Here is a 26689-nt window from a genome sequence, read left to right as displayed (position 1 = left end):
TTCGGTAAATGTAAAAAATGGCCCTAGTGGGGTGTAGAATAGTGTTAATGCGTGGGGATCGCTGGTCAGAGCAGACCCGGTGGGCCAAAGGACCTGTTTCTGCGCTGTATCTCTAAACTAAACCTCAGCTGGGGTGCCACATACAGTTATGGTCAAGATGCTATAAGAAGGGTGCAAAGAAGATTCACAGGATGTTACCTGGTATGAAGCTTCTTAGTTATGAGGAGAAATGGGAGAAGCAAGGTCTGTTTTTCCTGAAGTGGGAGAGGTACAGAGGAGACACGATCTTGGCATATAAAATTATTCGGGGTGTAGATGGGGTCGACTGCAAGAAACTAATTCCAATATCAAAGGTAGATAAAACTGGACATCATACATTTAGGATAAGGAGATACCAAAAAACTAGGATAGATCTGAAAGGGTATTTTTCATACCAGAGAATAGACAATACCTGGATGCACTACCAGAGAGAGTGGCAGAAACTGAGTAACAGTAGTTTAGAGGTGTTTAGACAGGCATTTCAGTTGCCTTGACATTAAAGGCTATGAGCCAAGTGCTGGAAAATGGGATTAATATGGACGGGTGTCCACTGGTTGGCATGGAAATGGTCGGCTGATGGCCCCTTTCCAATGCTCTATGACTCCATGACTCTGAGCACATGGCTAATGAGTAGGACCAACCTTGTGCAAAGCCTGTATATTCCTGGATTTATAATGTTTTTTAGAAGTTTAGAGTAATAACTCTTGCAAGAAAAGGGTTGGAGATTAGTTATAAAAGTATTGAAACCACATGAGGGACATATGCCAAAATATACTAACTAGCTAAATATGGTCTGGACAACATTTACGTCTGTGGGAACAGTACAATGTAGATCACTTCCCACACCGAAGCCAGATCGCAGTGAAGGCATATTTGATGAAAAAAGACACAACTCCTCCACTGCACCAGCACAAGTTTTTAAAAGTTTTAACATAAGAAACTAGCACAAAAGTTTTGATTGACCAGATATTGATGGTCCCATCTCCCTGTATGTCTCAGAGATATGTATTATCCACTGAAAGCATCATTAAGCACTTTAATTGCCTATCCATTTGGTCTGCACCAGGTTCCTCCAAATCTATTTGGCAGAGCAAATAAATCAACATTGGTATCCTTCCCAAGCCAACATCCTTAACACTGACAACCTACATTCAGTTTTCACCACAGGATGAGTGCATTGTTCACATGCCTAAACATCAGACCTTATTCCGAGCTCCAACATGGTGAGAGGTTTCTAGCAGCGCAGCAGATGTGCTTCAAGCAAGTTCATAAAACGTTCTATAAAAACTGTAACATTCACGTCGACTAATTGGATTCCCTGCGGTGTATGAATTTGGAGCTGGAGCATTCAGAAAGACATTGAACAACTGAAGTCTCTTTGTGGGAACATGTAGAGGACAAGTGAAGATGGCAGAAGGATCACAGATCCTCCCAAACAACCCACACAATCCTTCTGTTAATCACAGTCTACACCCACCTGTGGCATAGTCTGCAGATCACATAGCCTCATCAGCCATCTCAGTACCAAAGGACTGAGAAGAAGGCAAGTCATTTATAATTCTAATAGACTAAGAAGAAAAGGAGACTGATGCTCTGTTTTCAAATGATGTTATCGAGAGGCAGCTTGTAGATGAAAAATATTAGGAAGTCTCAGAGAACAAAGAAATAGCTACGCAGTAGCAGAAAGGGAGGACTTTGACAGTCAGAAAATCTGCAGGTACTGGACATCAAAAGGAAAAACACAAAATGCTGGAAATATTTAGCATTTCGGGCGGCATTTGTGGAAAAAGAAACATAGTCAACATTGAACGGCGTGATAGCACAGCAGTTGAGTTGCTACCTAACAGCATCAGAGACCTGGGTTTTGATCTTGACTATGGGTGCTCACTGTACAGAGTTTGTACATTTTCCCCGTGACCTGTGTGGGTTTCCTCCAGGACCTCCTGTTTCCACTCACACTCCAAAGATGTAGACGTTTGTGGGTTAATTGGCTTGGTATAATTGTAAATTGTCCCTAGTGTGTGTAAGACAGTACTAGTGTATGGGTGATCGCTGGTCGGCATGGACTCGGTGGACCGAAGGGCCTGATTCCACGTTGTATCTCTAAACTAAACTAAACTAAATTTCAGATGGGAGATTTTTTGTCAGGCTGAAAACGAGACAAAAGGAGTTTGTAAAGCGACAGGGAGGGTGGAGGAGGGAGTTGTGTCGGATGGGGCAAAACCAGGGTAACAACCGGGATAAGATCTCAACAAGGTTATCTGCTAAATGAGCAAATGAGAGTAGAAAAGACAAAAGAATCTAAACAAAAGAACGTGGCAATTGTAAAATGAGGAGCCAGACGACATACCCAGCAGGTCAGCCTAGGCACATCTGCCACTCCCAGAGAGAGAAAGAAAGGAGAAAGGAAAAAACAAGCTGAGCAAATATTAGAGCTGGATGACTGATACACTCGGAAATCAGGTTATCTGAAGTAGTAAAATTTAGTATTGAGTCCAGAAAGTGGAAATTTACCCAGAGGGAAAATGAGCTACTGCTCTGCAAGCTTGTGTTGGGGCTAACTGTAACGGTACAGGGGCCCACTGACTGATAGATCAGAACAGGAGTGGGATGGGGAATTAAAATGGCAGGAAACAGATGACACACAGTTGCCCATGCAGACTGAATGCAGGTGTTCTTTAAATAATTACCCAATTACACAATGTTTGGTATGGAGAAGGGTCTCGACCCAAAAAAGTCACCTATTCTTTTTCTCCAGAGCTGCTGCCTCACCCGCTGAGTAACTCCAGCACTTTGTGTCCATCTTTGGCATAAACCAGCATCTGCAGTTCTTTGTTTCAACATTTTGGCTTATCCCACTGAGATTTCACAGTGGGATAAGCCAAAATGTTGAAACAAAGAACTGCAGATGCTGGTTTATGTCTCAAGGTATAGAAACAAAGAAACATAGAAAATAGGTGGAGGAGTAGGCCATTCAGCCCTTCGAGCCTGCACCGCCATTCAATATGATCATGGCTGATCATCCAACTCAGTATCCTGTACCTGCCTTCCCTCCATACCCCCTGATCCCTTTAGCCACAAGGGCCACATCTAACTCCCTCTTAAATATAGCCAATGAACTGGCCTCAACTACCCTCTGTGGCAGAGAATTCCACAGATTCACCACTCTCTGTGTGAAGAACTTTGAAGATGTTCTCTTCCTATCTCTGACAGGAGAGGAGTTCTGCAAGACCCTCTCTCACTGCCCCTCCTCTGTGTAGGTCTGAAGAAGGGTCCTGACCAAAAATGTCATCTATTCTTTATCTCCAGAGATGCTGTCTGACCTGCTAAGTTACTGCAACACTTTGTGTCTATCTTTAGTATAAACCAGCATCTACAGTTCTACATGATTACCCTGTTTGGATTCTCCATTAGAGAGGATGAGTTCAGAGAGGCCATTAAACAAGATCGGATCAAGTCTGGAGAAAGATGCAAATTCAAATCTATGTCAGGGAAAACGTGGATGAAATTAGGCTAAGTGTTCTGGGGAAGCAAGGAAAACTGTAGAGGCAGATCTCAATGTTAACGACAAAGGGGGGAATGACCTTTTTGCACATTATTAGAGGTGACAATGCAGAAGGTAAATGAGAAATCACAGGAAGTATTATTTTAAAGATGGCTTAATGTGTTAGAAAGGGTAGTATGTGGAGTTTTGGGAGTTCTTGGCTGGTAGACTTGGGAGAAAGCAGAATGATATTCAATGTTAATAGAGCAGCACTTCCCAATATTTTCCTTAGTGCGTCACCACTTAAACATTTCACAACCCCTAGACAATAAAATAAATATTCAGGCGATAACTTTTATATTGGAAATTAACAGAGTTCATTCAAAACTTTAGTTGATTTAATATATGCTGCCAATCTGGTAGTAAAACAATTATCCTGGCCAACTGTAATAATCAAATTGATATTACAGGGTCAAGGGTCTTTGTGCCTCCATTTTTAGTCTTTGAAATGGCAAACTCAAACTCAAGATTTGCAAGCACACTGAAATAAAAGTCGTGTGGATAGAAATCACGGAGCGCATAGGTTATTTTCCATTTTGTTTAAAATATGTGAATTAAAGATGTAGGAGAGAGATGTTGGAAAAAGTTGTTAATCATGGAGAACATTTTTTTTGAGTCATTCATATCCATTCTTACAAAATAAATATATTTTGCTATTCACACAGCTCTTTTGTTGATCACATTACTGAGCACCAATGCATTCCCAACAGTGTTCGTGATCATTTCTATTTAATATTGAAGCACTGAGACATAATATTAACTTACAGCCCTTCCATTACCATTAACATATATGCACATTTCATCACTTTGGTGAAGTATTGTGATTCACATGAGATGAAATCCTAGTAACCTTGCACTCTAGATTATAATTATAATTTCAGAATTTGAAAATAGTGCTGCAAATCCAATTATTATTTTAATTGATTGCAGCACGAAAGGAGAAACTGTAAAATACTTCCTTCTGGCAATGGCTGATTTGGGGCAGGAGAAATTTAACAAAACATTATCTGGAGGCAATGATGTGCTCTGAGAAATAACTTTTTGGGTCAGGTGACAACCCAACAATCTAGGAACTGATGAATATTGAAACTATTGTAAAAAAAACAATGGTTACTTTATTGTTCTGGTTCCATCTGACTATATTTTCTGATTTTCAAACTTGAGCAATAGGTGAGGTGAAGAAGCTCTATCCAGTTTGGTTTATTTTAAAGATACAGCGTGGAAACAGGCCTTTCGTCCCACCGAGTCCATGCCGACCAGCGATCATCCGTACACTAGTTCTATCCGACACTAAAAACAATTTACAAAAGCCAATTAGCCTACAAACCGAATCTGGGAGGAAACTGGAGCACCCGGAGAAAACCCACATGGTCAAGGGGAGAACGTACAAACTCTATACAGACACCACCCATAGTCAGGATCGATCCCGGGTCTCTGGTGCCTGCTGCACCACTGTGCCGCTGTTTTACATGTTCTTTTAATCAACTACTTTTAAAAGTCAATTACATCTAACAATAATAATTTTTCAATACTAATTAATTCACTTTTATTCTCTTTATGAGATTTTTAAAAATCAAGGATGAGGCTAATAACTCTGAAATTACTTCAGACAAAGTGTCTTCTCAATTAAACGAAAAATGTCCAGAATTGCTGCACAAGATGTTCAGTTTCTCTCTCCCTTAACCTAGTCTTCTTTTCTTCTCACAATTTTGCTTTCATTCTACATTCAATTCATTATTCTAAATCACACTTTCTAGATTAAGCCCTAGTGTTCTTTGATCTATTTGGTTTGGTTAAGGAGATGCACAGTTGCTTTCCCTGTTTACAAAACCCCAGTAAGAACCACATCTTTGCGACTTGTAATTTACAGCAACTTGCAGTGTGAATGGTCACATAAATTAAATCAGCAAGTGCAAGTCTAACAAACGGCAGGCATTGTTCGTTCCCTAACTATAGAAATGATAAGTTTGAAAATAATACTGAAAGATAATATCAATTAACAGTTCATTATGGAAAAGAATTGTCATAATTGCATCGGATTCGCCATAATAATTAAATTGGTATATGGTAATATACATGGTACATATTGAACGTTCTAGAAATATTAAAAGTCAGCCAGCAAAGGAAAATAAATATGGGAGTGTAAAAGTGTTGAATGCTTTGAATCTGAAATATTGGGAGTTTACCCTTTTTTTTTAAATGCTGATGGATCTCGCATGTATTTTTAAAACAGTTTTCTTTTTTTTCTTTGTAACATTTTCTGTTCTTTGGTTCCCTTATTTTGATGGGGGAAAAAAGGATTTTGTCATGGGCAGTAACTTCCAGGGAGGGAGGGGGGGGGAGGAGGGAGCATTAGGGGGATTGAGGGGGATGGATTGTGGTGGAGGGGAAGGAGGGGAGGGGAAGGGGGAGGGGAAGGGGGGAGAGGAATGGGGAGGGAAATGGGGAGGGAGGAGGGAGGGGGAGGGAGGGGGAGGGAGGGGGAGGGAGAGGGAGGGAGGGGGAGGGAGGGGGAGGGAGGGAGAGGGGGGGAGGGGAGGGGAGGGGAGAGGGGAGGGGGGAGGAGAGGGTGCTGCACCAATGCAGGAGAGGTTTGGCCCCAATGGGTCCACTTGGTCTAGTATATTACAAAACTGTGTCTTGCATGTGTATGAGATATTTCTGTAAATCCATGTCTTTCGTAATTTAGCTTAATTAAATCTTGTTCATTGCTACTTCTATATTTTTCCACTCTCAGTCTCTCATTGTTAATATGTGAGCTCTTAATCTTTTAACACTGTTCAATCAACATAACACAAACACATTAAAAATATATTTGTTTCACTCCCTGTTGTAAGGGAACAGGTTCAAGGATGTGACTTGTAGAACAGAAAAAGGCTCACTTGTCTGTTTAGATGCAAAGCACTTTTATTGGTAAGAGAGGACAAAACAATACTTGTGTTGGTAGTCTCTCTCTCTCTCTCCCCCTCCCTCCCTCCCTCCCTCCCTCCCTCCCTCCCTCCCTTCCTGGTGCTGATCGCCACTCAGCCCGTCAGTGAAGCCCTCTCGTACATGAACTCCAACTAACGTCTGTCTTACCGGCGCCTGCCTTTATACGTCAGAAATGAGGTGTTGAAATAACCGCCGGTAAGTCCTGGCCAACAGCGCTGCTCCCAAATTCAAACTATAACCAATTTTCCTATAACACTCCCTTAGCAATCGCTGATTATTTTTACATCAAATTGTTGCAAATCATTATAATTACTTAAGGGTTATTTTGTTTTCATTTTTTTCCCCCAATTTTTTTTAATTCCTGAATGATTGGGCAGGTTTTTGAGACATAAATAAAAGCACATTGCCGTTTCTCTGGTGAAGGTTGATTTAATATCTTCGTTTGTTTCAGTAACGCTATGCTCAGAAATACACCCAAGCTCCAACTGATATTATTTAATGTAATTTTGAAAACGTAGAAATGGACAGAGAAAAAGTGATGATGTCTCAGAGTTATTCAGCTCACTGCCAAACCATTCTCAAAAATTACTGCTAGTCATTATTATCATTATATTTTACTTCCTAAATGTTGTGGTTTGGGAAATATTACCATTTACACAGTAAATACTAATGGAAATTGGCTTGGAGGGGTATTGAGCTCGGTGATGTTCTAAAGCTGAATTAATATCAGTAGATCTGTCATTAGCCCAAAATGCTTGTTCTCAGCGATCAACACAATTCTTTCATATTGTCCACTCAACCATTTGTATTTCAAATTTTTGATTACATTATTTTTCGTCACGGTTAAAATTGAATGATTCCTAATGAAAATAACATTGCTCCCTTACCTCCGCATGTATTGAGTGAGTCTCCTTCTAAATCACGCTGTCTATTTGTGGGGCAGCACTTTGACAGAGCTAGAAGTTGATAAGATGAAACAAGAACCCGAGAAACGGAAACAGGAATAGGCCACTCTGCCCTTTGAATCTACTCCCCAGTTAATAAGTTCGTGGCTGATCCTGTGCTTCCCAATTATCTTATATTCTGGTTCACTTAGTGTCCAAAACCTCTTGATCTCACTTTTAACTATACTCAAAGACTGACCATCCCCAGCACCCCATGGTACACAATTACATATTAGAGTATATGAGTGAAAACTCATATAGAATTATGATATCCTATATTCTACTGAGTTATCAGGATCAATTATAAACTACTTGTTATGAAGGGCAGGAAACAGATGGTACACTCTTGCTACTGGTCATTTTTATCATGGTGACTTTGTAGCCATTCTTATCATGGGGACCTCAGTCAGTTTGAAGACCATAATCTTAGTTAATGGTAGACGTACAGGTATGTAGGTTAATTGGCTGGGCAAATGTAAAAATTGTCCCTAGTGGGTGTAGGATAGTGTTAGTGTGCGGGGATCGCTGGGCGGCACGGACCTGGTGGGCCGAAGGGCCTGTTTCTGCGCTGTATCTCTAAATCTAAAAAAATCTAAATCTAGATGGTAAATATCATGCATTAAATGGTAATGGCAGAATGATGGTAGATATCATGCAGGAACTCCATTGCAGGTTTTCAAGATGTGCAAGAATGTGCTGCTTTTCAAAATGTGAACAATTTCTCTACGTCTGTGGTGATTGGTCTGCCTACTTATACCTTGACAGCAAATTACGGAATTCTAATTTACATGCAAATTATCTTTCAGTTGCAAGCAGCGGGAGTTCTAGCCATTCTTCACAAGACCTGTCCAACATGGCAGCTCCTGGACTGACAGTGTGAACGGAACAAAAGGATGCACTGCTAATTTAAATCAACTATAGTGAGACAGGAAATCTTATATATATGACTGTTTCAAAAGAGTGAGGTGTAAATTCCATAATCACACTAAATAAAAATAATTACAGTTAATTTCATCCTTTTTTTGTCTTTCGGGTTATATATACAGTTGACCATTCAATCCGGTCATGTCCAAGTGGAGGAATTACTAAATGAAAGTATTTATCCATAGAAGTGTAATCATTAACCCAAGGATAATTTGTGAGCTGTGTAAGTAGTTTAGTTAACCTCCTTTGCACAATTGGGCCATCAACCATCCCATCCGATAATGTCTACAACAGTCAATGTATAAACAAAAAGCACCCAAAATACCATAGCAATAGACTAAAAATAGAAATAATCTGTGCATTCAGCTCTGGTGCTGACCCAGCGAGTAAATGCACCACCTGGTGCAGCACTAGACCAAGCAAACCAGAAGATCACAGCTTTGATTCCCAGGCTGTGTTAAATTAGCTTATCTCAGTCAGCATAACAGCTGGGCACTAAAACAGGTCTCAGCAGCCCTGGAGTGGAAAGAAAATGTATTTGTCTTGGTTGTCCCCCTTCACAATTGCCCTACAGTGACCTCTACTGGAGAGAAATAAAAACAGAAAATGTTGGAAACACCAGAGCAGGTGAAAAAGAGACAGAATTCGTGGAATTCGTGGAATTCGTGGAAATATTCATGGAAAATGGATACAGGACATAAAGAACAAAGGAGTAGATCTTTGATAGAGTGGAGGGTAGTAATGTTTAAAGGAGTGAAGCGTACACATATGGTGGCATTGTTATAGGTAAAGAAATAAAAATAGGTCCAGAAGAGAACTGGTGTCATAGTTGTGCTTGTTGTGAACTGAAGTTAAAGAACATAGTTGTGAACTGAAGTTAAAGAATGCAATGAGGAAATTTCGTAGTAGGGTCTAATTAAATGATGGTCCTTAAACTTGAATTGCGTTGGGTTAAATGTAGAATGGTGAGTAGTGAAAGATCAAAGTAAGAATGCAATGAAAAATTAAAATGGCAAGTGACTTGAGGTTTTATGTACTGGACACCAAAGTAGTGAGAAATCAGTAAACCAATCTGAAAACAGAAGAAGAAACTATACTGTAAGTAGTGAATCAAGTATTCCAAGCTTGAGGAAATTCAAGCCAATTTCTGTTTTGCCTGGATTGAGTGTGTGGAATCCTTTGTGGTGAGAAAGAGAAAAAAAGCAGTTTTGGAAAATAAGTTTTGGATTTCCTTGGCCTCCATGGAAAGGTGCTAGGGTGACTGGAAAAATGTTGAGGGGATGGACTGAGGTGTCACAGATCACGTGGAATGTTAAAAAATGAGGTAAGGGAGGGGAAGCTGCAGTCGATGAAAGCATCATGATGAAGATGGTAGAAATGATTATCTATGGAACACCAATGGAACACCAAGCTGCCGGGGTGAAAGATAATAGCAAGCAACTCCTCTAGGATACTGGGGAGAAGGGGAGAGCAGAGTGGAATGAGATGCACACTGTCAAGTGAGAGTTAAAGAAAGTCATTGACTGAGGCAAAAGATAAATGTATGGGAAGCAAAAATGTTACAAATGGTATCATTGGAATATGTTTAATGCAAAGGAAAAATTGGGGAAATGGGGCAAGTAATCACAGGACTTGGACTGCATGGATGTGTAGCTATGGGGTGGCTGAGTACATCACCAATATCAGTTCCATATATTCTGTAAAAAGAGAAAGCTAGAGATCCATATAGGGTGCTGGAGCAACACTTTTTATTTGGAGGACACGTGTGGTGTCAAAGGAGATAATTAGGAGGTGAGTGCAGACTGGTTGAAAATGCAAAAGTATGGGATGCAATCTATGGCGACTGAACACCAAGGTGAAGGGAAAACAGAATGAAAAAATGGGATATGTTTCAACACCCAGTGAGTATGGTAGTGGGTTCTTGAACAGAGGTGACAGGCAAGAAGGGCTGCATGGTGGCACAGCTGCCTTACCACACCAGAGACCCGGGTTCGATCCTATCTACAGGTGCTGTCTGTACGGAGTTCGTACGTTCTCGCTGTGACCGGGTTGGTTTTCCCCAGGTGCTCCGGTTTCATCCCACACTCCAAAGACATACAGGTTAGTAGGTTAATTTGGTTTCAGTAAAATTTGTAAATTGTCCGTAGTTTGTAGGATAGTGGTAGTGTACAGGGATCGCTGGTCGGCGCGGACTCGGTGGGCCAAAGTGCCTGTTCCTGCACTGTACCTCTAAACTAAACTAAAGAGGAGAAATAAATAGATACTGTTAGCTGAAATAAGTTTCATATGACATGAGATTGGTGAAATGGTGAATTTACAGTATAAGAGTATTTCTGTTTGTGGATCTTGAGAAGGTTCAAGAGGAAAGTTGTGGGTGATTGAAAGATTATAAGATTGGATGTTATAAGCAAGATATTTCCAAAATATAAGGTTAAAGGCAGGAAAATGTTTGTCGATTGCTTGTTGGCAGCATTGTGATCTGATTAAAGGGGGGGGGGATCAAAGAGTATGTATTCAAGGTAGCGGTTAGTGTAAAAAGCAAGATCACTTCCCTTTACAGCCTGTTAATGACAATGTTATATGTACAAAGAAACTGTAGATGGTGGTTTACACCGAAGATAGATACATAATGCTGGAGTAACTCAGTGGGTCAGGCAGCATCTCTAGAGAAAAGGAATAGATCCTTTTTCTATTCCTTTTCTCCAGAGATACTGCCTGACCCACTGAGTTACTTCAGCATGTTGTGCCTATCTTCAATGACAATGTTATGGTTGGACTGGTGAGAACAGAACAAAAAGTGCAGTGGGAAATAAATTACTTCAGCCTGAGTGTGAGAATCAGCACTTCCTCTTTGTGTTTTGGGTTATGCATTTCACAACCTTCCAAGCTCACACCTTGCAAAAAGATTTCAAATCATGATCTGTGCTCCCATTTTGTCAGACCATCTTGCTGACAGTGGTTCTGCTCTGCCACAAGCACTTCCTCTGGACTTTTTTTTAAATTTATGACAGGGCACTAAGTTTTGATTGCACCATCATTCTTAGAGTCATTTCCCCATTGCTGATAGCATGCTAACACCGATTTTACTATGCTCTTTCTGCACCACCTCTATTGCATTACCATCAATTTTACCTGCCTCTTCACTTACTTCAAGGTGGTTAAATCTACAACTCTACCAAACGATCATCAGCCTGAGATATTCATTCTGTTTCAAGCTAGCAGCAACTGCGGCGTTTTGTTTTTGCTCAACTGGAATGGGAATGTTTATGAACGTCAGGTGAGAAAAGTATGAACGGGAGCCTCATGTTCTCCTTGGATACAGTGGTTCTGGTTCTGGTTGATTTCTGCGCAAACACGACATAGGTGGTTATCGCACGCAGGCAGGTCTGCCTCACAAATGCCAACATAATCTCAAGATGAGGTGTAAAATTGCATGGATGGCCAAATTTCCTTCAAAAATATTTATACACGTTATAATCTTTCTGGTGACATTTCGGAAGTATTTACACAAGTTTTTGGAACATTCAAGTAAATGTTTTGGTAGAGGTAACATAAATCATGAATTAAGTCAATTTTACAATGATGACTCGGCTGGGTTTTTTGTAATACTGCAGTTAATTTTGACAACCTGTCTAGTAAATTATTTGTAGACTGATGGCGAAAAACTGTAGCATTGAGTAGCTCAGTGTTGATAATGTATGTATCTGGTGGAGTCTGTGGAGTTAATTTTCCAAAGCTTAGCTGCCACCTGTAGAGAAGCTAGAGTTAAGTGGTAGGAAAATAATTTCTGCTTATTTCAATGACAGATACCCATTACATACACCAGATGTTTTAAAGTATTTTTTGTTTACTGGCAATGAGTATTAAAATGCTAACGTGTCAGACCTATACAACAGGACTGTATCTTTCAGCAATAGCCACAAAAGCTTATACATTTCCAGCACCAATAATTCCACCGTGCTTAAGTAGGAACAAATTCCAAGACATTCTCCTTTTAACAGTACACACGATCGGTATCGCTGTCAGTTGTCGAATTGAACATTGCACCACATTCTGTTGTACATTCGCTTTCATTATCTGAATTGCTCAGCCCTCTCGTGAAATAGTCTCGATAATCAGAAAACATGAATTTGTCGTGCGTTTGGCTTTTGAGCTTCTAATCTATGTTTCTTGGATTAACAGGGTGCTTGGCGATTGCAAATTCAGGTTAGCATGACACAGGCACGGAGTAACCTTTTGTTTAAAGAGCTAGTTTTGAGGTAAGCAAATAAATCATACATGATGCAGTTCCAAGCTTCCATACGTGTGCACAGTACCCTACTAAACAGCACACAATTAACAATTTCCACGTAGTATATTATTTGTTTGCCTCGATATAGTAATACAGGAAACAAAGGCGAGAGGTAGAGATATTAATTTTGGAAAGGGCGATGATTGAGAAAATAGACTGAAGGGCAACTAAAAGCATTTTGATAATATATACCATATACCATATATATATATAAACGATCACCAGATATCAAATAGATGCTTGGAACTGGTGTGACAACATCTTGATATAGGAATGAGCACAAAGTCCACGTCACATAAAGATGTGGTTAGTTTACTTCTCAACAAACGGGGGGAATGGTCTTTACAGTCTGACAACACAATCCAGCCGTGCCTTGATAAGTCAGAAGTAAGGGATTTTTTTTGCGGGTGGGAAATCTATACACTAGCTATGTCCTCACATTTACCATCATGAGTTGTACAACAACGTTCTATCGGTTAATAAATACTTACATTTTGAAAACAGTGTTTTAAAACTTTGGAAATAAGTACCATCGTAAGCCTTTCTCGCATCAACGTCATAGTACCAGTACTATTTGAATGTCTTTTCTGTACGACGAGATATTCTGTTATCAGTAAAGTGTGAGGGAGAAGCCAGCTAAACCAAATAATAAACATATCTCAATCTTAAGTATAAAAGTTGGATTTTGTTAACTAAATTGTATCTCTGATTTATGTTTATGTATCATTAATCTTCCAATTAAAGTGGTCTGATTGCATGTACGTCTGAATATAAAGGAAATAACAAGTGTGGAAACTTTGTCTCATCAAGGGCATAGGACCTTAACAGAAACCCAGTTAAAGGCTTCAGTTGTTTATAATCCTATCTGTGCCCACAGACAAGCCCTACTCCACAGTGAGTGGCATCGCCTGAACTCTATTCAAACGTACTGGACAGCACTGTAACATGTGGCTGGCGTGTTGTGACCACAGCACTAAATAAGTCATCTCAACCCCTCAATGGCCAATTGCTCTAAAGGATAATCGTCTGTTGAGAAGAAATGGTATTCAGAAGACAATTGCCACATCTAATTTCGTTCAATCCTCATCACTGAATCTGGGGTGGGGTGGGGGGGGACGACGATCCTGTTAAATATAACTTGTTTCAAGTAGCTACAATAAGCAGTGCATTGAAATTTATGGGTGCCGTGAGCCACGTTTATTAAGTTTGATACCAGCTCGCATGTATTTTGCTTCTTGAATTAAAAAGCACACATTTCTGGTCTTAGTCCACAAACCGTCAGGTGTGTTGGCCGTTTTGGGTGATGGGGATGATTTTTTCCAGCGACACGTCAGTCTCACAGTCCCCATTGATGGACAGGAGGCTGACGGCCCCGTGTTGGGAGACTGGGGAAAGCTTGATGCAGCGGTTGGGATCCGCTGGGTTCTCCTGAGGGCACGGCACCGAATGGGGAATCAGGTAGACGCAGTTCTCCACTTTCTCCAGGGAGCCTCCGGGGTTGTAGGCGGAGACACCATTGTGGATGGTGACCGTCTCCACCGTGTCGCTGTTACAGAAGGTGTCGCAGCCCAACAGGTTGGAGAAAGCCTTGCGGAAGTCCGCGTTGAAGGCGTAGATGATGGGGTTGAGGGAGGAGTTGGCCCAGCCGAACCAGACAAACACATCGAAAGTGCTGCCACTGACGCAGGGCAAGGGCGCTGCCGTGCTGTTGGGATGGGCTTGTGTCTCACAAAAGGGCACGATGCAATTGAGGATAAAGAATGGCAGCCAGCAGCACACGAACACCCCCATGATGACCGACAGGGTCTTGAGAACTTTGGTCTCTCGCTTGAAGGACATCTTGAAGGAGCTCTCTGGCTGCTGCATGTCCGCGTTGCTGCCGCTACTCCTGTTGCTCTGGCAGTTCTTGGCGTGCAAGGCTGCCCTCTCCAGCGCAGAGATGCGCCGGATCTGTTTCTGGGCGATCCGGTAGATCCTGGTGTAGGTGACGATCATGATGGCCACTGGGATGTAAAAACTGATCAGGGACGAAGAGATGGCATAGGTCCTGTTCAGGCTGGAGTCACAGTTGTCCCCTGGATGGTGGGAACTGTTGTAGTCCCATACGGTGGTGGGTTTAGCCTTGTGCCAATTCAATTGTACTGGTATAAAGGAGATGAGGACCGAGAGGGTCCAAGCCACACTGATCATCACAAAAGCCACGTTAGGTGTCATTTTGCGCTCGTAGCGGAAAGGGCTTGAGATAGCCCAGTATCTGTCCACGCTAATGATGCACAGGTTGAGAATAGATGCCGTGGAGCACATTATATCAAAGGCCACCCAGATGTTGCAGAATGAACCAAAGGGCCAAAACCCCGCGATCTCGCTCACTGCCTTCCATGGCATCACCAAAACGGCAACCAACAGGTCGGACACGGCCAATGAGATCACGAAGAAATTGGTGACTTTCGATCGGAGGTGGCGATACCTGATGACGGCCACGCAGACCAGAGTGTTCCCCAGCAGCGTGGAGAGTATCAGCAAGGAGAGGAAACAGCCCGTGAACACACGGAACGAGGAGTCCTTCTCGGCGTCTTTCACGCCCTCGTCCATGGTGGTCGTGTTCAGCCTCATAGCTCCAGAGAGGGGAGGTCCCTCATTTATCCCCCCTCGACTCCACACTGTGCCTGGTTCCAGCAACCAACCTGACAAAAGTGCGACCACGGCGAATATGTCCTTTCACACTTCCAACACAAAGACCTACCTTCTTCACACCATCCCCACGGTTGCTTGGTCCACACTCAGTCAACGTATTTTATCCGGGTTTCGTTTTGTCTTAATATCCAGAATGGTGTCGCAGAGGAATATTTCTTCCCTGGTTAGCGTCCTGGGGGGAAAGTAACTGTGAATATTGTACAGTTCCCCAGTGCAATAGTACAAAACACTGCAGAAAATAAAGCGCGCATACATTGTATAGACAGACGATCACACTGCTCCCGTGTGACCGTCCATGTTTATGTCTCTTCTCTTGTATCCCACCGAGCGTGTAAATCTAATTTACAGCGACTGTACGAGATTTTCTCTCGGAACTTATCCAGTCTAGATTTCCCTCGCCTCGTCTCCAGCGTGAAAAGTCCACAAACCCCGCGTCCTGCCATTCACTCCACTTTCCTTAGAAACTTAAAGGGATCAAAAAATAAAATGTAGCCGGCAAATAACCACAAAATGGCATGAATTTCGACCGGATCATAGTATAATCCGCTTCGAGTCGCAATACAGCTGTGAGCGCTGCTAGGTCAAGTTTACAGTCAGCAACTGCTATAATGAGATAAAAACAGACAATGAATGCCCTGAACACACAGGAGGTCGGACAGCGTCTGTGTAGAAGGGAAAGCAAGGGTTAATATTTCATGTCAACGATCTTATGTGGAAGAGAATTCCAACGATCTGAAAATATTGTTCTACAATTAAGCTGCTTGCACTGTGTTTCAATAGAATACTCACTCTATGTCTACCATTCCCCTATCTTCGGCAAGTTTATGCCGCAAGTGTTCTCAACAGAAGTAGTTTGTGGGGAATGCCAGGCTTCGGTTAATCCCACGGTCTGGTCCTCTCATCTCACCATCCGGACAGCGCGCCTTTGAACGGTACAATGTGCGTTTGATCCACCCGCAGATGTTTTCCTCGGCTGTGTTTGCAAAGGAAGGAAATTTTCGAAGCGATGCACTTCAACCTATTGAGAAACGACCCAGCACTCTTCTCTGCCTTGTCTTTATGAGAGGGTCGTTGTCGACCAAGTATTACGAACGTTACCAACTCGTTTTAAAGCGAAAACACACGGTCGTCGCGATTTTCACGTCCATGTCGCCAACAATTCAGCTCCCAATAACATTCTGCAATTACGTCGAGAAGCACTAGGCAGCCAGCTACTTTGACACCAAAAATCCTCATCGCATTTAAATCTGCGGCTTTGGTGCATGTGTCGTCATTCACAAAATGTAGCGACTCGTAGTAGCGCTTGCGACCTCTTATCTCTTTCTCGAGTTCCGTCGTTAATGAATTATCCTAAACCTCGGATTACTGGACGTGATCTTCTTGCGCCATCAAGCGGTTTATGGACAACTTTCTGGGAGGCGCGAGTGGCATTCCTATTGGGAGCCGCAGATGGCCATTGACTGATGTTTGTTGGCTGTAAGAGGTTGCAGGAGGTTCAGTAAACTGACCCCGTCGGTCATCAGCAGGGCATCGGCTTTGCAATTTTAGCAAATACTCCGAGCCGTATGGGTGGTAGACCTCGACGATCGCAAAGTCTTAGCAAAGTTCGGAGAATTCGATTTATTTGGCTCAAACAAACGGTGATGAGAGGAAATGACAAATATAACATGAAATGTTTCTATATTGGTTATCTGCAGCTGGAGAGCATGTTTTCAATTTTGCTAGAAATAGCTTTCGGGTGGATTCTTCGTACCATGTTTAATATATGCCGTCGGCCCTGCAACAGTGTATCAATTTCGAGCCACCTTTAATAAAACCAGCAGGTCAGGCGACATCTGTAAAATGAGAAACAAAGTACCCTTCTGAACTTCATGCGTCTTTCGCGTTCAGTTCGTTCTGCAAGCAACCCCTGTAATTAAAGAGCTGTCCTTTCACGAACAGTTCTGATTTGGAATCTTATATGTTTCACGCGAACTGGCCAAGTGTTTCTACTATACACAATTGTCATGCATTTCTGATTAATGAAATATATTTGTCATGTTCTTTTTTTATGAACACCATATACACCTTCCTTTAAGGAAATTCTGCTCGAATTATCTGTCCCATTCCAGGGGCTGGTGGAGACAGAGCTGTTTATATTCCATTCCGTTTGCAGTAAAAGATGCGAGACAGCCCGGACCGTCCTGTGCATTGTAATAACAGCTTTCATTTTATTTGGTATGTTAAATAAAGTTATTTAATTATTTTACAATGCTGTTTTGTAGAGCGTTACTCGCTATTATTATTATTTTTTTTTTAAAAGCAAAGTTAACACAGGACTACACGAATACAATAATAGAAATGCAAGACCCATTCGCCTTAAAGTAATATTTGAAAAACGCGCCACAATGCGTTCAGCCCTATATTATTTATAAAGCTATAAGGACGTAACGCATATATATTGACAATTTTATGATTAAACCTTATGATTAAACTTGTGATTTCCAGGGGGCTGGAAATTAGCTGCCAAAATTCTCGGCTCATTTGACAGATTTTAAACGCTGATGACACAGCTCATTTACCTGATTCTAGTTAAAGGCTTTCGAAATGAACGATATCCGCCAACAAACACTGATAATGGTAACATAAACGGACGTGGCAAAATGAACATGGTTATGGTACTTCACTACAAAGTTCTGTTTTATTTTGGACCAAAAGGATTGATCTTTTTAAAGAACCTGCCTCGCAGCGCCAGAGTCTCCGTTCGATCCTGACTTCGATTGCTGCGAATGTGGAGTTTGCACGGCCGCATGGATTTCCTCAGAGTGCTCCGGTTTTCTCCCAATGCAAAAGACGTGTGTGTTTGTAGATTAATTGGCCTCTGTAAACTGTCCCTCGTGTGGATGCCAAAGTGTGAACGGGTGATCAATGGTGGGCGTGGACTCGTGGGTCCATGTATCTTTTAGTTCAATCAACATCTCTCTTCAGAAAATAATACTAACTCATATTAAGTAAAACAAAGACTTTTTTTTTTTCCTTTTTTAAAACATTTTTTAAATTAATTCTATTAATTCTACCAGTTTCCAAGAGAAAACTTAGCAAATTTCCTTGCCCTTTAAGTTTGGAGGTTATCTTTTTCCTCTCAACAATCTTTTAATATGTACAGAATATTACTGGAAATGGGATTGATAATATGGCCATGAAAAATGCAGCAGCTGTGTATTTTTTGCATTTAAATGAGTTTGGCATTGGTGCTTAATGTTTGCATAAGTGGCAAGACTGGCATTTGATGCCCAAAATTAAATGCCCCGAGAAAACTGAAGTTAATTTTATGGAAAACACGTCTTAGAGTCATTGAGTCATACAGCGTGGAAGCAGGTCCTTCAGCCCAACTTGCCCACGCCAACCAACATGCCCCATCTACACTACTCCCACCTGCCTGCATTTGGCTCATATCCATCTAAACCTATCCTATCCATGTACCTATCCAAAAGCTTCTTAAATATTGCGATAGTACACAAAGGGTGTTGGGTTTCAGGAACAAGCTGCCAGAGGAGGTAGTTGAAGCAGGGACTATCGCAACGTTTAAGAAACAATTAAACAGGTACATGGATAGGACCGGTTTAGAGGGACATGGACCACATGCAGGCAGGTGGGACTAGTGTAGATGGGACATGTTGATTGGTGTGGGCAAGTTGGGCTGAAGGGCATGTTTCCACGCTGTATGACTAATGACTGAATAAAATGTGAGGTTTTAGTACAAAAAAGAGAATACTGGATACACTCAGTAGATCAGAATCACGTTCAGATGAAACATTGAATTTATTTCTCTAGAAAGGCAGCCTGACCTGCTGAGCATTACCAATATTATTTCTTATTTCATATTTTCAGTCCATGCAGTTTAATTTTTTGCATTAGGTTTTTCAGTATGATTGTTAAAATCTAGTCAGAAGTATGAAAAGAAAAGGATTTAAGAGGATAAGTTTCAAAGATTAGAATAGAGACAATGAAGGAGTGGTGTAGGAAAATAACTGCAGATGCTGGTACAAATCGAAGGTATCACAAAATGCTGGAGTAACTCAGCAGGTTAGGCAGCATCTCTGGATTGAAGGAATGGGTGACGTTTCAGGTCGAGACGCTTCTCCAGACTCCGGTGAAGGAGTGGTGAGTAAGTAGGCACACAAAGAGCCACTGTCAAGGGACTGAAGGATGCCATTGTGAAAATAAGGCTGGAAGAGATTTCAGATACTGTGGAGGAATTCTGTGGAAGCATCTGAAAATGAGCACAGGACTTTCACTGTGCTGGAAGATAGGATACAAGTCTATGGAAAGATAGGGAAAGTCATGAGCAGGTGCAAAAGGCACTGAGCAGCTGTCTTTCAGTAAAATTGGTTGACAGGAGGTGGAGGATAAGATGAGAGCACTGGAATAACTGAGGAAAGAGGCAGAACAGCCAACCTTGAAACGTTTGCTTGTTTGTGTTTAAAATTATGGTCTGATGTCATACCTGCTCAGTTTTCTCTCGTTAAAATATAACGAAGCATTGGTATCATTGTGGAACAGGCGTTGTGGGATATTAAGTCCTGAAATGACCAGTCACCCACATCCTGAATCTGCTGATTCTTCAACCATGAAGAATGGTGTGCAGTCCTCTACTGCAATTAATTACTAGTTCATTGCTAAGGCCAAGGACAGTTCAGGGCCTCTCCCAGCGTGTGCCCACTGTGCTGACAAAACAACTCTCAGTGCCAGTAAGGTCCCATTCCCAGGCTCCTCATCTGCCAAATCTACTATCTAAATTGAATGTTATTTAATGTTTTTGATGCTTAAAATCAATTAAAGCATTTAAACTAACTTAATGAAATCAAATAGAAAGCCTTACTTAACTTTCTACTGCAGCCATCTTTTGCAACTGAATTTGCTGTACTTGCACTTGGTTAATCTGATCTCCCAGTCCCAGTCTGCCTGCTGAGACAACAAATTTGCATTGCGAATATCAGTGGAAATTATTCTCCAACACAGTACTATGAATCTTTTTGAGATGTAGACAGGGTATGTGTTTGTGCAGCACTGCAGTGGCACCAAGACAAGTGGAGAGAAATAATGTAACTTCAAATCACCAGCATTTTCGGCTGATCTACTTTACATCATAAGTTTCAATGTTGATATTGATGGTGATATCATATGTTAGTCGACATCATCACCAATACTGTTTGTGAAGTGTGCATGTTTAGATTTACCATTATTAGGTTAGCTGATCTAATTTTTTTTTGTAGATTACAGCCACAAATTGAGAATGATATTGGGAAATAGTGCTATTGGGTCAAATCAGTAGTGGATGTAATTGAGTTGAAGGTTTTGGCACTAAGCCACTGAAAGCAATTGACTCTTGCAACAGATGTTGTTCCCTCAACATTACCAGCCTCACCATTTTCATACCACAGGCTAAAAGGAGAAGGTGCAAATAGAGCCAGGTGCTAAACATTAAAATCTGTGCAGGAAGCGTATTCAAATTCAAATTCAAATTCAAATATTTGAGAGGGAAAAGTAAATTGACTCAAATATGTGTTAAGCTATTGTTGAAAATTAAATTGTTCATAATTATTGAATTCTATAATAAATGGACTACTGAGCTTTATTCATATTTATGTTTGAAAAAACTAGATGTTCAGGTTAAGATTAACTTTTCCTTGGCATTATTTAATGCTCTGCAAAGCTTTGCGTACCCACTGTGCAAAGAACATTAATCGTGACCAGTATATGTTCACTTGAATGACAACAGGAGAGATAAACTCCTGCGGCACGGTAGCACAGCAGTAAAGTTGCTGCCTTACAGCGCATGCAGCGCCGGAGACCCGAGTTCGATCCCGACTACAGGTGCTATCTGTACAGAGTTTGAACGTTCTCCCCATGACCATGTGGGTTTTCTCCGAGATCTTCGGTTTCCTCCCACACTCCAAAGACATACAGATTTGTAGGTTGATTGGCTTGGTGTATGTGTAAATTGTCCCTAGTGTGTGTAGGATAGTGTTAATGTGTGGGGATCGCTGGTCGGCGCAGACTTGGTGGGCCAAAGAGCCTGATTCCGCGCTCTATCTCTAAACTAAACTAAAAATAAACTAAGTTACAATTTTGAAAAATGAAGGTGCTTGGGCAATTTCCATTGCAACAAATTATCCTATATCTGTACATTATGGATAGCTTAATTGTAATCATACTGTATGTCATCACTCAGCTGACTGGTCAGCACATAACAAAACAGCTCTTCTCTGTACCTCGGTACATGTGACAATAAACTAAATTAAACTAAAACTAAGCTAAGCATTCACAGCAAATTTAGAGAAAAGCCGATAAAGATTGTTATTTTAATGTTTCATAAAGAATATTCTCAAAATAATATTTTTTGTTATCCTTTACATTCAAAATATTCCTTTTAATTTTCTATAAATAAACTACACTGGTGTTGTTATTCTCCTCTCAATTTTTCGATTACATAGAGTATAGGACAGAAAGAGGCCCTTCCCCCTCATAATGTCTGTGCCAACCATGATGCCAATTTAAACTGTACATCTGCCTCCACATGGTTTATATCTCTCCATTCCCTGTCTGTTCATGTCTGTCTGCATACCTCGTAAATATTGCCATTGTATCTGCTTCCAGCACTTCCCCTGGCAACATGCTCCTGGCATTCCCTGTATAGAAAAATCTCCCTCGTAAAACTCCTTTAAATGTTCTTCCTCTCATCTTAAACTTATGCCCTCTAGTATTTGACATTTTCATCTTGGGGGCTGTCGAGAACAAAGGGGGACCCTGCGTGGAGGGGCTGCCGAGATGTGAGATGTCAGGGGACAAAAAAGCGACTTGCTCCGCGCCTTGTGGAGTGAGTCCTCCTCCGTCATCTGACCGTGACGGGTGAGTTGGGCCTGCTCACCAGGAGTCCGGGGGCTGGGGGATTGGGTGTTGGTTAGAGAGTGGTGACAGGTTTCATGGGATAAGAGATAGACTAAGTCAATAGGCAAATGGAATGTACTGTGGAAAAATGTGAGCATCCATTTCGATTGAATTTTTTTTTAAACAGAGCATTTCTTAAGTGATGAGTGACTGAAAAAATGTTGATATTCATGGGAACCTGGGCATAATTGTAAACACAACACTAAAAGTTAATACTTATGTTTGTCAAGTTAATTGAAGTAAAGAGAACCTTAATCCTTATTGCAAGAGGATTTGTGTCGAAGGCAAGAGACATTTTGCTCCACTGATATACAGTGCAAATAAAGACTGCATCTGGAATTAGATCTGATTTTGCATCAATGAAAAGATAGACTTGAGCTGGAGAGGATATAGTGAAAGTTTACCAGTGATTACTAGGATGGTGCCTTCATCATCTGAGGAGACATTAAGTATTCTAGACATGTACTCTCTTGGGTAAATAAGAAGAAGAGGTGATCTCATTGAACTATATATAATTTATATGAGGCTTGGCATTGTGGATGCAAGACTTCCCCTGGCCAGTGTGTGCAGGACACAATCTCAAAGGGTCAGATATTCAGGATAGAGATGAGAAGAATCTCTTTTCAACCAGAGAATGGTGAATCTTTGGAATTTGCCCACTCGAACAGTTATGGAGGCTCAGTCACTGATTATATTTAAGACTGTTGTCAAAATATGTGAAATATTAAAGGAATCAAGAGATATGGTTTAGTGCAAGAACATGGCACCATTAAACAATCAGACATAATATTGAAAGGCAGAGTGGGCTCAAGAGGCTCAGTGGCCTACTCTTATTTATTTTTCTTATGTTGCCTGAAGTGAAGCTCCATCCATAGGAATATTTTCCTGATCATCACTATGCAACTATACAAAGGGAGTTTGAATCATATAATTTCATTGCAGCTCTAAAATGGAAACAACATTTAAGTTTCCCTGTAGGGAGTATTGCATTATCTGAATAAAGAACAAAGTGAATTCACCAATCACTCGGGAAAAAATATGCAAATGCTGGTTGAAATCGAAGGTAGACACAAAATGTTGGAGTAACTCAGCGGGTCAGGCAGCATCTCGGGAGAGAAGGAATGGGTGACGTTTCGGGTCGAGACCCTTCTTCAGTCTGAAAAAGGGTCTCGACTCGAAACGTCACCCATTCCTCTCCCCCGAGATGCTGCCTGACCCGCTGAATTACTCCAGCATTTTGTGTCTACCTTCGATCACCAATCACTAATATAATCTACAGATGAGGCTGTGTCCAAAAGAAGAGAAACAGAGTTAACATTTCAGGTTGTAGACAAAGGTTCTGACAAAAGCTCTTTGACCTGAAGTGTTAATTGTTTCTCTTCCCAGATTCAGCCAAACCTGCTGAATATTTCCAGCATATTCTTTTTTTAAATTTTAGACTTTCAGCATCTGCAGCATTTATTGTTACAAGTGCAGTACACCCTGGTTATAATGGACCATGTGGGGGGGTTGGGGGGGGGGAATGGCTGACTACTATCCGATATAACCAAGTAAGGTATTATCATTGTATAAGTAGTAGAAACAAACAATTGCAGTTGCTGGTTAATACACAAAAGGACACTAAGTGCTGGAGTAACTCAGCAGGCCAGGCAGCATCTTTGGGGAACATGGATATGTAACGATTCGGGTCAAAACCTCAGACTCTCGGTTTGGAACTGAGCCTGGAATCCATGTGAGTTGACGGCCGGGGCCTGCTGGCGGCTGGGGTAGAGGCGAGGATGAACGGAGTCAATGGATGCGGCACACTGGCATCCCGAGTAAGGGGCAGCAGGCAGCCAGCAACAATAGACAATAGACAAAAGACAATAGGTGCAGGAGTAGGCCATTCAGCCCTTCGAGCCAGCACCGCCATTCAATGCGATCATGGCTGATCACTCTCAATCAGTACCCCGTTCCTGCCTTCTCCCCATACCCCCTCACTCCGCTATCCTTAAGACCTCTATCCAGCTCTCTCTTGAAAGCATCCAACGAACTGGCCTCCACTGCCTTCTGAGGCAGAGAATTCCACACCTTCACCACTCTCTGACTGAAAAAGTTCTTCCTCATCTCCGTTCTAAATGGCCTACCCCTTATTCTTAAACTGTGGCCCCTTGTTCTGGACTCCCCCAACATTGGGAACATGTTTCCTGCCTCTAATGTGTCCAATCCCCTAATTATCTTATATGTTTCAATAAGATTCCCCCTCATCCTTCTAAATTCCAGTGTATACAAGCCTAATTGCTCCAGCCTTTCAACATACGACAGTCCCGCCATTCCGGGAATTAACCTAGTGAACCTATGCTGCACGCCCTCAATAGCAAGAATATCCTTCCTCAAATTTGGAGACCAAAACTGCACACAGTACTCCAGGTGCGGTCTCACCAGGGCCTGGTACAACTGTAGAAGGACCTCTTTGCTCCTATACTCAACTCCTCTTGTTATGAAGGCCAACATTCCATTGGCTTTCTTCACTGCCTGCTGTACCTGCATGCTTCCTTTCAGTGACTGATGCACTAGGACACCCAGATCTCGTTGAACATCCCCTCTTCCTAACTTGACACCATTCAGATAATAATCTGCCTTTCTATTCTTACTTCCAAAGTGAATAACCTCACACTTATCTACATTAAACTGCATCTGCCATGTATCCGCCCACTCACACAACCTGTCCAAGTCACCCTGCAGCCTTATTGCATCTTCCTCAATTCACACTACCCCCCAGCTTAGTATCATCTTCAAATTTGCTAATGGTACTTTTAATCCCTTCATCTAAGTCATTAATGTGTATCGTAAATAGCTGGGGTCCCAGCACCGAACCTTGCGGCACCCCACTGGTCACTGCCTGCCATTCCGAAAGGGACCCATTTATCCCCACTCTTTGCTTTCTGTCTGTCAACCAATTTTCTATCCATGTCAGTACCCTACCCCCAATACCATGTGCTCTAATTTTGCCCACTAATCTCCTATGTGGGACCTTGTCGAAGGCTTTCTGAAAGTCGAGGTACACCACATCCACCGACTCTCCCCTGACAATTTTCCTAGTTACATCCTCAAAAAATTCCAGTAGATTTGTCAAGCATGATTTCCCCTTCGTAAATCCATGCTGACTCGGAATGATCCTGTTACCGCTATCCAAATGCTCAGTAATTTCGTCTTTTATAATTGACTCCAGCATCTTCCCCACCACTGATGTCAGACTAACTGGGGGTAGTGCGGGCCGGGGGCCAGGGAGGCAGCACGAGCCAACAGCAGCATGCAGGCAGTCGGCGCTGCAAGTGGCCAGGGTCAGTCCGTTATAACTAAAATCCATTATAAAGAGGTAGGTTAAAATGAGGGTTTACTGTATAACCCAGTGCTGCCACTTCCACGCAATTATAAAACTGGAATCCATAGGGTAACCTATGCACTGTCATTGTTGTCTGTAAAGCTTAGATTGCATTCTGTTTTCATTGGATTTAGAATTACATTGCAGTCAATGACTTCTAAATATAGCAGTCAGCTTTAATAACAGCTACAAGCAGCATTAGCATATGTTGGTTTTGGTTTCATGAGTGGCTCAGTTCTAATCCCTCAGAGTGTTGTCAATCTTACACATTTCCCTCCTTGCTTCTTGAAATACAATCTAAGTGTTTGTCAACAGTATTGACAGATTATTAACATTTAAAATTCTGTCTTCCATAATACAGAGATTACAATTAAAAACTAATAATTTCTGCCTTTGTCATTTTCCCCTCTCCCTCAACTTTTTCTCCCTTGATCAACTACTTTCTCTGAGGTCCTGTGAAGGCTCCAGGATGCTTAATTGTCATGCACTGGGGGTGGGACACTTAAATTCTTACTTGCTGCAGCTTTACTAGCACATTAACCCATTCTCTTTTCCTTTGCAAATGGCTTTTCTCTTCATTCTCCAGCTACCATCTGCTCACTTTCTTGGGTTGATGCCCTTTCCTGCACCCTGAATCCTGCATTTTACTCTCTCTGGGCCATTGCCTAACCACTAATAACCCTTTCCTTGTCCTGCTTGGGTTGCTCCTGGGCCTGGCCAAGCTGGCCATTCACGAGTCACGGCGCCAGGCGGAAGAGGGCTCTGCCCGAGCCAGCTGCCTGCTCCTTTTCCGGGGTTATGTCTGCACCCGGGTAGTGTTAGAGAGGGACTATGCTCTGTCCACGAGTACCCTGGGGGACTTCCGGGACCGCTGGGTACCGCGGGAGGTTGAATGCATCCTTGACAAGGATTGTAAGGTAGTTATATAATAGTTTATTGTTTGTCTTGGATTATGGTGGTGGGTTCGGTTTTGGTTTTATTGTATTGTATATATTATTTTAATATTTGAAGAAGTATTTTTGATTCAT

The 26689-nt window shown here is 41.8% G+C and overlaps 1 protein-coding gene across 1 annotated transcript; it reads right to left on the bottom strand.

The window, feature by feature from the left end:
- Nucleotides 1-12164: 12164 nt before the first annotated feature.
- On the bottom strand, nucleotides 12165-16630 carry drd1a (dopamine receptor D1a). Its single transcript, XM_078411594.1, has 2 exons — nucleotides 16157-16630; nucleotides 12165-15539 (listed from the first exon to the last, which is right to left on the bottom strand). Exon 2 carries the CDS (start codon nucleotides 15284-15286, stop codon nucleotides 13952-13954), a length of 1335 nt encoding a protein of 444 aa, XP_078267720.1. The 5' UTR covers nucleotides 15287-15539; nucleotides 16157-16630; the 3' UTR covers nucleotides 12165-13951.
- Nucleotides 16631-26689: the final 10059 nt, after the last annotated feature.

This window comes from Rhinoraja longicauda, chromosome 14 (assembly GCF_053455715.1).
Source record: "Rhinoraja longicauda isolate Sanriku21f chromosome 14, sRhiLon1.1, whole genome shotgun sequence".
Taxonomy (NCBI): Eukaryota; Metazoa; Chordata; class Chondrichthyes; order Rajiformes; family Arhynchobatidae; genus Rhinoraja; species Rhinoraja longicauda.
This window is presented reverse-complemented; position numbering and strand designations above follow the sequence as displayed.

Bases quoted from the DNA above. Each gene is read 5' to 3' on its own strand.
- drd1a (XM_078411594.1), bottom strand. From the start codon at position 15,286: ATGAGGCTGAACACGACCACCATGGACGAGGGCGTGAAAGACGCCGAG.